The sequence below is a fragment of the Nanorana parkeri genome, unplaced genomic scaffold (assembly GCF_000935625.1).
Source record: "Nanorana parkeri isolate BGI_ZX_2015 unplaced genomic scaffold, ASM93562v1 scaffold70, whole genome shotgun sequence".
In the NCBI taxonomy this organism is placed as follows: domain Eukaryota; kingdom Metazoa; phylum Chordata; class Amphibia; order Anura; family Dicroglossidae; genus Nanorana; species Nanorana parkeri.
This window is the reverse complement of record NW_017306338.1, coordinates 2,021,139-2,035,483: the sequence shown is the minus strand read 5'-3', so window position 1 is coordinate 2,035,483 and position 14,345 is coordinate 2,021,139. Positions and strand designations below refer to the sequence as shown.

The following is a 14,345-nucleotide window of genomic DNA, read 5'->3' as shown; positions in this document are numbered from 1 at the left end:
TATTTTTCCCAACACATCCTGTAGGATATGAAGGTAGCTTTTCCTAGTGGGGGGACACATATGCCAGGGAAAACCTGATGGAGGCTTTAAGCCTACACCATTATAAACACAAATAGGGTTCTGCCATTTGTTGCATTGCGTTGACTTGCGTTAAACAGGCGTTACGTTGCACTGAAAAAAGGTAAAGCCTGCATGAGTTTTTTCTACATATTGCAGCAGACATCAAAGCAACGCACAGGTGTGAACTGCTCCCATCCACGCCCATTCATTTGCAGATGTCCTTGCGTTGGCATCCCTTTAAATATGGAGAAAATAGTGTATACGAAACTACATGAAGGTGCTACAATTTGTACCCTTAAGATTTTATACCAATAAACACTATAGAATATATTTTAAAGAAATCTAAATCACCAAGTAAAAAAAAAAAAAAAAAAAAAAATCAGTAAAAAAAAAAAAAATCAGAGTTAAAAGCAAAATTGAGTAATGTTTGTTAAATTCTTACATGTCCAGATGTTCATTTGCAAAATTGTTCTGCTAGGTTACAGCTCCTGTGACTTCCAGCTTGGCCTCACGAGAGCTTTTCCGACAGCCCGGGGCACCGATGCAGGCCTGACACAGCATTATGAACTGTTGAGGAGCTGCTTCTAACTATGCAGCTGCCTGCTGCTCATCTCCAAATAGCCACCTGCTTTACAATAAGAGTCAATAAAGCCACGCTGCTTTGACGACACTTTTCTTCAGTAACATGACCAGTTCCTAAGTCACCCAACACTAATTGAGCTGGCCTGCTCCCTGATGCACACACTACAGCATCTAGGGACTTGAGCCTCAAAGTGTGCTAGGCCCTGCTGAAGTCCTAAAGAAAATAATGGTGCTCAGCAGAGAAAAGAGCACTTTTGGGAGGCATTAACCCTTTCGCTGCCACCAAAGTATGGCATATGGCAGAACAAACCGCTATCAGTATGCCATAAGTCGGTGGCTTTTACCCTTATGCTATAAGCTCATGGTCGACCATGAACCTACACTAGAAGGGATCCCATGACCCTCCCCTGTAAAATAAAAGCTGTCATCAGCGGCTTCCCAAAACAATGGGGAAAAGTATGGCAAAAATGGTCTGGTCAGCTGAGGTTAAATGCGTTCAAGGGCTTGGCAGAAAAAGGGTTAAAGGGATTTTTTTGGGGACACTGAGCATCTGCAGAATAGAGTAGGAAATGCCAAAAAAGACACATTATCTACGTGTATCAAGTAACTAATCCAAAATGAAGGACTGTTGTGTTGGATATGATTAAAAAGTACAGAGAGAGATAAAAGCACAGTATTTGGGTTGTGCGTTGTGCCCAGCAGACCACTATAAGAGAGAGACAAGCAGTGTTACAACGCAAGGCACCGTTTACCTTTTGTTTTTTAGATTTATTGAAACACAATGACATTAATTTTCATGCACTGCAGCAGAGCCTGCATTGGTCTGCTCAATGGTGTTAATGAGCTCTAAGCACAAATAAAGAAAATGTAAATTTTATTATTCAACAAATACATTTGTAACCATACATGTCAAACCTTATGTCTACCTTCAGAAGCAGACGGCTTTGGGTCAGAAGACGTTTTGACACAGTAGAACATGACTGAAGGTATAAGGTCAAGAGAAAGTAACATGATGTTTAACTCTTAAGGTGAAAGGCAGAAAAGAGGAGTATCCATCATGCTTGTACTGGAGTAGTCCTGGCTCTGGATCGTCTAGGCTTCTTCTCTTGTAATAACCCTGCAGCTTTCTGCTTCTTTACCTCCTCATATACCTATTACAAACAAAAAGGGAAAGTTACAGAGAAACGGGCAGAGATAAATACATGTACATGTGACAGAGAAAGCACCTTACACAAAGCAAAATACCTGTTCCGGAAGCTTTTGTTGGAAGCGGTAATTCTTGGGCTTTTAAGGCACATGCTAGTCAAAGGTTAGCCCAAGGTGCAAAGGCTATAAAAGTTTTGCAGTAAGTGAAGGCACTGCCCCAGAACTAGTATGTGGCTGGCAATTAGACAGTCACTTCCATCAAATATTGATATCGTTTCAGAATATATTTCCTTTCCATGCTGGAAAAAAAAGCTGCAACACTGCTGCTTTGCAAACATGAATAGCAGGAATCCTACAAATAACTTTTTCAGTGTCCTGCGATTCCTGAAACTCAAGATTTTATGATATGCAAATTCTGGCTTTTCTTCCAATAGTTAGATTTACATTGAGGCTGGATAACCTCATCATTACAAGGTAAAGTCAATATTTATAGATCAGAGCTCCTCCTTAAGTCCCAGGGGGGCTGTAGACAGGTGTGGCCCTGAAGGTGCCTTTTATTCAGTCACATTACTAATTCAATTGCATTAAAAAAATTTTTGTTAATGCAATTGCTTGCTTTATAAGTATTTCTACTTAACCTGTAGATGTAATCCCTATTGATCTTCGTGGCATTTAAAACATAAAAGAGCTTTAAAGTGACATTTAAGTCAAAAAATGTTAGCTCCCCCCAATGTTAATGTCAGCACTTACCTTAAATGAAGTTTCTTAATCCGACCTTCTTCTTTCCAGTCCTTTTCATCTGTCCCTCCAGCGCTGCGGCGGCTCTCCGATCCATCGCTGACTCCTCTGTCCTTGCTGGCGCTTCCTCTCCCACGGTGTCTGCATGTGGGTGCACGCATCCATAGACTTACCTTGCGTCTCTCCTCGCGTCCCGGACGAAAATGTGATCTGCACATGCGCCCGCCCGAGATTTTTCACATTTTCGGATGGGAGCGTGCGGGGAAGACACAGGTAAGTATTAACCCTTTTCAGAGCGTTTTTAAAAAAACAAACACTTTTTGCATATATCTACTGCTGGCTAGCCGTAGATATATGCAAAAGCACCCAAGGCTTTAATGATCCTTTAACTATATCAGCCTCTGGTACCAAGACTCCAGCTCAGTGTTCATTTACTTCCGGTGTGTTGGTGTGCAGACCATATACATTATGCTAGTGTTCAGCAGAAGAAACACAAATGTTATTTTTGGACACCCCAGTAACAAACCAGTCCTGCTGGCTGCTGAGTCATTTTTACACCTTTAGATTTGATGGTGAGGTGAAAGTACAAAAAGACCCTTGGCATGTAATTCTATCTCCTATAAGATTTGTTTATGTAACACCACATCAGTCTCACAGAAGCACTGTTGGAGAACTATGAAGCTGGCAATGCACAACAGACAGTGATCACATGTTATCTGATGATCAGTCCACTGTCACATATCACTTTCCCCTGAAATACTCATACACAAGGATTAATTGTGTCCTATCTGCTGACATTGCCGTTACCTATCCCTCAATAAAAAACAGAACAAAGCTGGTGAAAAAAATGCCACCTACTCCAAAAATCTCTTGCTGACTGGCAACACAGCTTACAAAGAGCAACGACTGAAGATTTCCTGCATCATAGGAGTGGAGTATTTTTTTTCTAAGTCATGCTGAGGTGGAGAAGTGGGTACCCACTGGAGGAAACAAATCACATTTCCTCAAATGGGTCCTCGCAGTTAGAAAGAGTTTTAACATGACTTCTGCAGTATGTGGCCATTTATTTGCAAATTTGGCTCAGCGGATTTTTACTCTAAATAGATTTGCTGCAGTTAACCGACACAGTCCAACATCTTTCCACAGCAAGCTAATGAAAACCAATTAAGACACATCACAATTGTATGTGACCCTTTCTTGCAACAATAGGGAAATACACACCTTCAAGCATAAAGCTTTCTTTGCTTGCCATCTCTTGGTTGCACGTCTGTAGTACTCTGGAGGGAAGGTATATTCAATATTCAACTCTTTGCATACGTGCTCAAAAGTATCATAACGAGTCAAACGCAGGGTTTTTAACATCTTTTTTCGACGATCTATTGTCATCAGCATCCTTCTCTTGTTTGCCTTGTCCTAATTGGGAAAAAATAAATTAAATACGTTTCTTGGAACAAAGCCCACTTTTTGAAGGATGTATATATGATAGAGATAAGAGTAATTTTATGAGAAATCTTATTAACAACAAGCAGACATTCATAACTTGGTCATTATCTACTATGAAATTTCACAATACAGACCTCATATAACAAATCATAAAGAGTTATTTGGAAACATATGTCTTTAACCATCTACATGTAATATGGAAAAATCATCCCTCAGGAGAGGGAGAGACTGCACTGTATATATGTGTGCTAGTGTGAGTAAGAAGGAGGGCAGTAGATGGCTGCATTGCATGAGTGAGTGTGGAGAGGGGGACAGAGGTGAGCAGTACTGGTAAATTATGGCTTTGGGGGGGGTTGCTTTTGGAGGGAGAATTTTGCTGGCAATCAATCACAGAGGCAAGTGTTGAAAAAGAGATATGTGGGGAGCAAAAGTGAGTGGTGCATAGTTGCCTTTGGGGGAATTTTTCTTTAAACGGGAGAGGGAATATTATTTGCTTGAGGTAAGAATAGGTTATTGGGGATATTTTCCTGAATACCGTTGCTGTGTGTTAGGTAATCCTGACCCCTGCACTCTGTATGCAACATACTCTTTATTCTGATGTACGGTACACACACCTTACTGTTGTGTGTTACATACTTATGACTGCTGCACTCTGGACTGCACATTACAAACTATACATTATACACTCCTAATCCCTGCAGTATTTATGCCAATATTAGCTTTATACTCATTGGGGGTGATTTACTAACCTAAACACACGCACGAGGTGCGTGTGATTTTTACACAGCAAAACGTATTTATCAACCAAAAAGTTTCTAAAAGCATATTTCCACTAATGCCATATATGGAGAAATCATGCACATGATGCATATATAATGCTGCTTCACAGTTTAGACAAAAATGGTTAGCTCATGCATTTACATTCCTGCATTCATCAACGCAAGCAACACAATGTAGATCTAATTTACACAACATCACCTTGCAATTCATGCAGGGCTTTGCACAACACACCTGCTGGGTGTGTACACACTACAAAAGGTGTCTAGATTCCACCAATAGATCATGCTGGGAGGGAACACACTACAGAGGTGTATACTTGTTCGTGGCGTGTGTATAAGGTTAGTAAATCAACCCCATTGTCTCAACAGTTGTTGGTCCTTGACTATTTTAATTAAGTTGTTCTTTAAGGAAAGCTCAGGCAAAGCGTTTGCTCTCATTCTATTCTGCACACAGAATATAGACAACGTAATGAAAGAGATTCATTACAAGAGACTGCTCTAGGCATAGATTCATGCAGATGGCAAAATCCCAGGCTATCAGTGTCAGGCCCTACAGTGGGTGCACTGCAGGCAGCACTGAAACTATTAGTGAATTGGGAGCTAGAGGCACCCTATACAGAGGGAAAGTTCCCCATGTGTCTAGAAACTGGCATGCTGAACCACAGGTAGGGGCAACTTAGCTCAGGGTGCAAGGCTAGGCCTTGAATATTCCTGAACCAGCTGCTGGTAGCAGAAGAGGTTTAGGCAGCCAGAGGTGACCAGGCCACTCGAGATGGACAACAGAGGTGAACCAAGGATATATCCACATGTTACTTATGGTCAAAAACAGAAGGTGCTTGTCTAGTTGCTAGCAGCATGACTTGTGTAGCGTTTCTGGTACTGTTGTTCCTCTTTGGCGCCCTTTTTATGCTCAAACCAGTTACATAATTATTCTGCACCACTGGTAAAACTCCTGGCAAATTCCGGTCTCAGAGTAATGATACAAACACCTTCTCAATAGTTAATCATCAGCTTTGTCCATTCAGTCTCCACCCTTGAGTTTGTTCTGGTCAACCAACTGTGCTGCAGTTGTTCCCGATTTCTGTGGCTCTGGATGACTGATCTCCTGTTTCCTGACTCTGGCTTTGTTTCCGTTCATCCTGCTCTCAGTCTTCCCTGACCTGGTTCGGCTGACTACCCGCTGTGGCTTCTGGCCTCTATAGCTTGGCTCCGACGACGTCCCAGACTTTCTCCATTGTTTTTGCATTAATGTTTGTTGTTTTTAATACACTCATTTTATATTTTAAACCTGCACTTTAAGTTCCCATCTGGTTTCTTGGTTTCCTGACACCAAGCCAAGTTCTCATTATTAAAATCAATGTAATATATACGGAAACCATCTAAACACTACAGTCACATCGCATTGATTATTCTGCCCTGTCAGCACCATAACAAGTACTCTATCACCTGACTAGCATCCCCAGAAGAGGGCATGCTGGATTGTGAATCTTGGCAGCACATCAGTGGAGTTCATATAATTACAAAGTGCAACCATAGTGGCTAACCATAAGTGGAAAACGTTTGAGTAAAAACCTTTTGTGGATATACATTATATGCGTTTAGCGTATTTAGCATCAGTATCTCTGCAGATATAAAGAGATATATAAGCATATTGTGAACAACAGAGACAATATATTCATACACAAATCATCATTATAAACACTAAAAGACTTATTATCCGAGACAGTTTTCTGCAGTAAGGAAGTATTTGGTGCAGTTAAAGTGGACCTTCCATTGCAGATGAAAAGGATCACTTTTTAGCCAGCCGATGACCCCCAACACAAATATCTTTAAAAAGTCATTTGTAAAGAAGAAAAAAAAAATAGTGCATGCAGCATTTTTCCCCCGCACCAGAACAGACTGCAATGGTGTGAACAGAGCCCAGAAATACCATAGGAATACATTGTGATGCATTTTAGGTGCGGATAAAACTGTTCTGGTCCGGACATGGTGTGAACAAGCTCTAAAAGATGCAGAAAGGGGTCATTTGTGCTTTGGTTTTACATTATTGATAAAACCACAGTCTGTACTCTAAAATCATCCTCCATTGGGCATATGGATTACCCTGATGCAGGGAAAGGATTTTGAAACATATGATGTTACACAGATATACTCTATTTACAGAGTAACTTTGCTCTGTAGGAGTCCTTCATACCAGATAAAGCTTCTTGCATGCTTACAGCGAGTGATGTTCTTTTGTCTGAATAAAAGTGAGAGAATTTCAGAAGAAACATTTGGGGCAAAGTTATCCATCATCAAAAAAAAAAAAAAAAAAAAAAAAAAAAAAGGTACAGTATTCTGTCATGCATTACCTTTCCTCTACCGTACATACTTATAAGGTTTTTGTACACTGCTCACCTTTGGGTGCAGTTGTATGTGCTCCTTGAAATTTTGGATTCTGGCTGTCAAAACGGCAACTGCAATTAAAAACGCGAGTTAATAGCACTCAAACTCCCAAAAGTCAGTCAGTTGAATAAAAATGGATATTTTAGCTTTGAATAGATACTAGAGTATCAAATCACCAAACAATTTTTTGGGAACTTCTTAGTGAGATCTGAACAAGTGTGCCAGCCTGCATGTGTTCACATAATAATTTTAATGAACCAGTATGCCAAAGCTTGCAAAGAAGGCTTTAGCCATGAGACTAGAGTTAGGAAATACAGACAAACAGTTGTGTAACTCATCACAAGTGGAAAAAGGAAGATCACATGAAGAACAGCAGTGATGTACAATGAGGGTAGAGACAGGAAAGAAAAAAAACAAAATATGTGTGCTGGAGGAAAGATAAAACATGGAGAAAATAAGAAGACAATAAAGAGCAACAGTAGAGAAATCTTTGTAGAACTTATATTTAACTACTGACTGACAGGAGAGGACAGCCAATTCTTTCATTTTCAATAAAATTGAGTGCTCGGTTCTTTGGGTAGCCCAGAAGTGCCGCTGTCAGGGTAAACAGTAAATTGAAAAGATTGGAAATCCTGTCCAGATCATTACTGATCCCCTGGCTAATAAGCCCATTCAAATAGTTTGAAGGGAATTTTGCCATGTGTGCATTTTAGGACAAGTGCTGGCCTATTGTTTTGACGATCTATTCTTAGATCCCATATAGTGTTGGGATCTGCAGTAGCTATTGGAAGCTACTACGCATGGTTGTATATTAAGATTCTGGATACCTAAAAGGTTGACTTATGGTGCCCACATGCAACAATCTGAGGCAAACTGACCTATGCATGTAGTTTTGGTCAGTCAGTCAAGAGGCACTTAGGCTGGCCAGAGCATTTTTTGCCAATGTAACTTTTTTTTAAAACTGAAATCTTTTCCAATCAATTTCAAAACTGAATAAATGGCAATCGTGGTATTTTCATAGAACTAATCAATTTTTAAGTTGCCTTTTCAAGTCCTGAAAATGTGACAAAAAACACGATGATTGAAAATGGGAATCCTGGATTCATTCAAACATTTTAGACTGACTCAAAATGAAAGAAAAGAATTGAAAAGTGCTGAAAGAATGAAAGATGGTATTCTGGTTTATATTTCATGAGGTTGTGTTGTAGGATGAATATTTAAGGCTGTATTCACTGATTCTTCTCATCCTGACTTATACAAGAATGTTGTAACAAGAACTCTTCACACGATTTAGGAACAGGAAAATAGTAACTTCCACTTAATGCAACACTGTCCACACCTCAGGAAATCTGCTTAGCTAAACCATTGCACAACTCTAATTGTAATGAAAGTCTTATACGTAGGACTTAAAACCTGAATGGCACAGCCACTACAAATCAATAAAATAGAGACACAGAAGCGGACAGCAGAAAGAGCCTGACTTTGTTTTTGTTTTTTCTGTAGCTTTAGATGTGTAGATTTGCCAGATAATCACAAACACTGGGCAGATTGATAACCTGCCACTGAATTTATTAAAGAATTAAACATTACTTACCCATTTAGGTGTAGTGAATTTAAAGAATATCTGCAATTTGATAGAAAACATTTCCCAGGCAGACATGGGAACTTTAAAGCATTAAAGTGACACTAAAGTCAGGAGTTAAATCTTAACAATGCATTTATGTACCTCAACTATTAACATTACTAGACCTTACTTATGTATCACTCAGCCGTAGATCCTCAAATCATCTCTGAATTCATACTGACATTGTCATTCCTTCTGGAGGGTGGCTACTTATGTTCCCCCATGCTCCCTGTGTATGTTGTAAAGTAACCACCTCTCCAAGCTCACTCCCAAGATGGACTAAAATCTCACATTTAGTATACCAAGTCGTATTGAAAATATAGTCCTTCACAGGAGTGAGCTTGGAGCGGTGGCTACTTTACAACACACACAGGGACCATGAGGAACAAAAGTAGCCCCCCTCCAGAAGGAAGGACAGTGTCGGCACCAATTCAGAGATGATTTGAGGATCTACAGCTGAGTGATACACAATAGGGTACAATTTTGATAATAGTTAAGGTAGGTGAATGTATTTTCAAGGTTTAACTCCTGAACATGAGTGTCACTTTGAACTATGTGGTATTCTCTGATATAGAACAGTCAGCCTGCAGCCAGTGGAGCCAGCTTTACAGCCTCCTGCTCGGCTATGGCTATGAGAAGCACTTCAGACAAGTGGGCAAATCTGACTCATGCTGGTGACAGATGATGGGCAAGGTGGGGAAGACTTACCCATTTGTCTCTAGTTCTGAGACTTGGCCCAGCACTTCCCTTAGTCACAGTACAACAGGAAGTAGTAAAAGGTGGTGCTGTACTGTCTAAAAAGCAGCCCACATGTGCCCTTACAGGGGACCCATCTACTCTTGGCAGAGTCACAATGTAATTTCCAGTCCAACGGTGGTGGAGGGAGAATATTCCTCTAGTGAATAACTGAGGTAATAGCCAAACATTAAAAAAAACAAAACAAAAAAACACAATGTGCCTTCAAAAAAGCTAAAAGATGGTGTTCCCAATTGTAAATCTAGCCATAAATAGGAAAAACTACCTGCCTTTGAAAGGACTGCATTCCAATGTGTACTAAATCATCTCATTAACTCTCAAATTCTGCTAAGCTCAATTCAGAAAATAAAACATTACCTTGACATCCAGTCTATATTATTCACATTACATAATGACAGATACAAAAAAAAGAATTCGACCTACAGATTATGCTCATGAAAATCTCTCTTCCAAAACAGATCATAGTACTCACTTTGGACTTCCTTAGATGTTTTATCCTCAGGATTTCTTTTCACTTTATCCACGAGCTGCTGGGTTTTCATTTTGAGCTTATCGGACTAAAAGACAAAGAAAGGCACATTATTCAAGTTACAGTGCCTTTTTTTTAGGTTCTTCGATATATGCAATTATGCAAGAAAAGCATTAAATGTACCTCACAAATCCACCCATGTATAAAACAAACTAGAAGGGTATTCTTCCATGTGAAGGTTTACTTAACCCCTATTCCCAGCAGAATACACCTATTCATCACTTCCCTTAGGCCTGGTTCACACCTGGGCGTTTTACAGCGCGTTCCTAGGCTCTGTAAAACGCTAAACATGTGAAAACCAATGATTGCCTATGGGCATGGTTCCCACCTGTAAAACGCCCACCTGGGCGTTTTACAGCGCGTGGGAACGCACTGCAAAACGCCCAAAGAAGTACAGGAGCTTCTTTGGAGCGTATTTGCCGCGTGTATCCATTGGGATACAGCCAGGTAGCCCTTGGAAACACGCGTTTGTCGCACGGTTTTTTACCGCGAATCGCGGTAAAAACGTGCGACAAACGCGCATATTTCGATAGGCCTAGGTGTGAACCCAGCCTTACACAGTTCAGCCATTGGAAGCAAAAGAGAGAAAGCCCAGTGTAAGCTCCAAGTCTTGATTTGGAGCTTACATAGGACTGAAGCCTCTCTAACCACCCCTATGTGACAGTGCTGGGCCAATCAAAAGCAATAGTGCTGTCAGTCACATGCTCCCTCTTACCCAGAAGCACTAGGGGTGTCTCTTCACTACCATTGGCCAAACAGAGCAATGGAGGAGCAAAGGAAAGGTGAATATGTACAGCTGCAGAGGTGTAGGAAGGGAGGCATTAAGTGAACCTGCTATTTGCCCTACATGGGGAAAAAAAACAATTCTGAACATAGTGCGCTATTGCCCGATATATAGCACACTGCAGCCGGGAAGGATCCCAACAATATTGTTGGGATTCAACCCGCTGCCCGATTGACAGCAAGCTCTGCCTCTCTATACCCAGCTGTGCCCGCACTGTCCCCCATTTGTTCCTCCAGTCAATGCTGGCGTAGCGGAGAGGGAATCCCTGCGGGGAGTGGTGACTGACAGCATCTCTGCAGGGAGAGGATCGGGTAGTATGTGATTGATCAGTTCCCATCAATAGAGACAACATGTGACAGCTTTAGTGTCACAAGTTGGCTCTAATTATGGGGATGAGTGTATTTCACTCTCCCCATAATTCTCCTTTAACCTTCTTGTCATGCAGCTTTTTGTCCATGTACAGTACATGAGCTCTAACGTATGCACACACTAAAAAGGACCTGACATGATAAAGAAAGCAGGATATACAGTAACTGAAAAGACGACAACTGCCTAATTTTGCCGACCTTCTCCTTAGCAGTACTGTTTACTTACAGAAAAAAAAAAAAATGTAGGCACAAGATAATCTTTCGTTGACGTCCAACAAGTATGTAGATTGTGATACTTTATAAAACGGGTATTAAAATGAGGATCTAATCTATTTGACTCATTTTTCCAGATAAAAAAAAAAAAAACAGGAATACTCACCTGACTTGCCAAGTCTAATGACAAAAGCCTTTTGACAACATCATTAACCCTGGGAGGGAAAAGAAAGAAGAAACATCTTAAATACAATTATATAGGATCTTCACTACTCTACTATTCAGTATACTGCAGACAGAGCATATCTGTAGCCTGAGCTATCACTTCTCTATCATGTTAATTGTTGACTTTTTTACATTGGAACAGCACAGTGCACAGACTTAAAGCGTGATAAAGAACTTTACACTTTAACCACTGAAATATTTAGCAGTATCTTACAATCTTATGAGCCTTTTAGAAAAACAAGAACGTTTAGGACTTTACCGTATGAGCTCATTCACATGGATGTACAAGCCCCAAAAAAAGAGCAGGTCCACGGAGGGACAGGTGCTGCGTGTAATTGCGCACAGCAGCCTGTTCTTCCCTATGCAGAGATGCGGCTCCACGCAATTACAATCTGTCACACAAATACCTAAACCTGCGCACCCGTGCAGGTCCTGGTGCTTGCACTTGGATGCACACCGTCTGCGTATAATTGCATGCAGCCGCATCCTCCCATAGGTAAGAACAGGCTTCTGCGCACAATTACATGCAGCACACCATATAAACATGTACACCCATATGAATGAGCCCTAGGGGGCATAAGATACATAAACTTACATTCAGATTGCTTCTCCGCCGCTCCAATCCACTGCTGGCCTACCTGGGAAATACACAATATTTCTAGGTAGGGGAGGAACAAGAGACACCCCTTTAGCCCAAACAATGCAGTGCTTGGTGACTGAATGGCCAATTGCCAGGCCTGAGTGCTATCACATGGGGGATGACGGAGTGTGCATAACCCCTGTATACCTTTGAACTATGCTCAGACAGCTGAATCATAGACTGCAAACTTATGCAGGCCAGTGGTAGATCACAGTGTCGAGGTAAGCAAGTGGAAGGTGGGAAAACAGATCACCTTCAAGTGTTATAATCTGTATGGTTCTCACTGCTACAAACAAAATAGAGAAATGTCAATAGGGTAACAATCATAATGGCTAGACTGCATGCTACAGATCACAACATCTGTTAATATCGTGACATCCTTACTTACTCTTCAACTTTTTGCAATCCCTCATATTCCTTCTTAAGCAATGTGGGTGGCAAATCATCCAACTGGCTACTAATTCCTGAAGGATAAAAAACACATGCATATGTTAAAAAGAGAAATGTGACCTTGGCTTTGCACTTGAATAAGGTTTTTCAATAACAGTTATTCTACAGACCTTGTTCTGCAATGTTTGTGCGGTTTCACCACTCATCCAAGTATCTTCCTCAATTCTGAGGATCAGCAGCAAGGCTTGGACGAGTGCTGAAATGTCTCTAACATTAAAGTACAAGTCTATTTGAAGGTGACAAACCTCTACTAGATGAACTATAATCTGGATGAATGAGAACCCCCATTTCAGTGATGCAGAACAGTGGAAACAAACTGATCCCAATCCTTCATAAATGTGACAATAAAACAAACAATCACACCTGGGACAGTTTGTTAAAAAAAGACCTGCATGATGTAGTTTGCCAGCAAAATGCACAGTTCACGGGGATGAGTGGTAATACAGTAAACACATCTAATGCAGGTCTCTAAAACATCACAGGTGTGAATGTAGCCTGATAAGGTAGATACAATGGATTTATTCATTCTTGTATATATTCCTATATGGCTTTTCTCCCTGGGGACTCAAAGCTCTTTATCTGCTGTTTAAAACAGACAGTGATGCAGCCATCTTAGGCATGGTTAATGGGGGGGATTGATCAAAACTGGAGCAGACAGATCTGGAGCAGTTGCCCATGGCAACCAGACAGCATCGCTCTTCAGTTTGAAAAAGAGTCAGAGAAGCTGATTGGTTGCAGTGCACATCTGCTCCAGATTTTGATAAATCCCCCCTCCCCCCCAATTGATGTCCAAAGCAGAAAAATAATCTTAGTAAGTAGCCGACAGCATGCATTTTATATCGTTAGTTTAAAAAATACCGACCTTCTCTTGTCTTTGCATACGTCCTGGCAACCTGAATAAGACTTGTGCCTGAAAAAGAAGACTGCTTTTTTTATCTGGTGAAGTTATGTTAAGCATTCTACAGAAGTATATATATACACACACACACACATACATACACACACTGAGTGGCCAGTTTATTATGACCACCTTTATTATAATACAGAACTCAAATTTGGTGGTAAAAAAAAACTCTGTAAGTCAGTTTTATACATTACAAAAAGTTCTGTTTTAAGCTGACATGGGAATTCCAAACGCAGATCAACTGTCTGTTCAGTTAAGCTTTGAAAATAAAAAAGGTGGAAGCTGTTTGGTTGTCATGGACAACTGCCCCAGATTCTGTCTGATGCAGTTTTGATTAATTCCCATCACGGTGTATAGAACATGATGATTTACAGACCATCGACTGCTGCAGCAGAGGGGGAAGAGAGGCTCCAGGGACCGGTCTAAGAGCAAGCTGTCTCTGAGGATCAGGAGAGTATAACTTTGTTATTTTTCTCCCTAGAACAAAACAAGCACGTAACCCTCACAGTGTGGTGATAGTTCCACTGCAAGGGTTAATAATATTAATAATAAGAGTTCTGCTTTAAAGGTGGTGGATATTAGTGGCTAGGTATGTGTGGGGGTTTGGTGCAAACCCAGTTCACCTGTGTTTGCAAAAAAACAGACAAAAAACTGTGACTGACATCCCCCCCCCCCCCCCCCCCCCCACCAAACAAATTTCACCCCGCCTTACCAACCCC

At 40.8% G+C, this 14,345-nt stretch overlaps 1 protein-coding gene across 1 annotated transcript in view; it reads right to left on the bottom strand.

Moving 5' to 3' along the window:
- Window positions 1-1,548: 1,548 nt before the first annotated feature.
- Window positions 1,549-14,345, bottom strand: part of MRPS15 (mitochondrial ribosomal protein S15) — a 13,974-nt gene continuing 1,177 nt past the window's right edge. The window contains exons 2-8 of the mRNA XM_018576587.1: window positions 13,585-13,632; window positions 12,661-12,736; window positions 11,574-11,622; window positions 9,986-10,070; window positions 7,146-7,204; window positions 3,748-3,939; window positions 1,549-1,793 (exon numbers count right to left, since the gene is read on the bottom strand). Of these exons, the coding sequence (XP_018432089.1) occupies window positions 1,698-1,793; window positions 3,748-3,939; window positions 7,146-7,204; window positions 9,986-10,070; window positions 11,574-11,622; window positions 12,661-12,736; window positions 13,585-13,632 (605 nt within the window). The 3' untranslated portion in view covers window positions 1,549-1,697. The remainder of the gene's footprint in view (window positions 1,794-3,747; window positions 3,940-7,145; window positions 7,205-9,985; window positions 10,071-11,573; window positions 11,623-12,660; window positions 12,737-13,584; window positions 13,633-14,345) is intronic.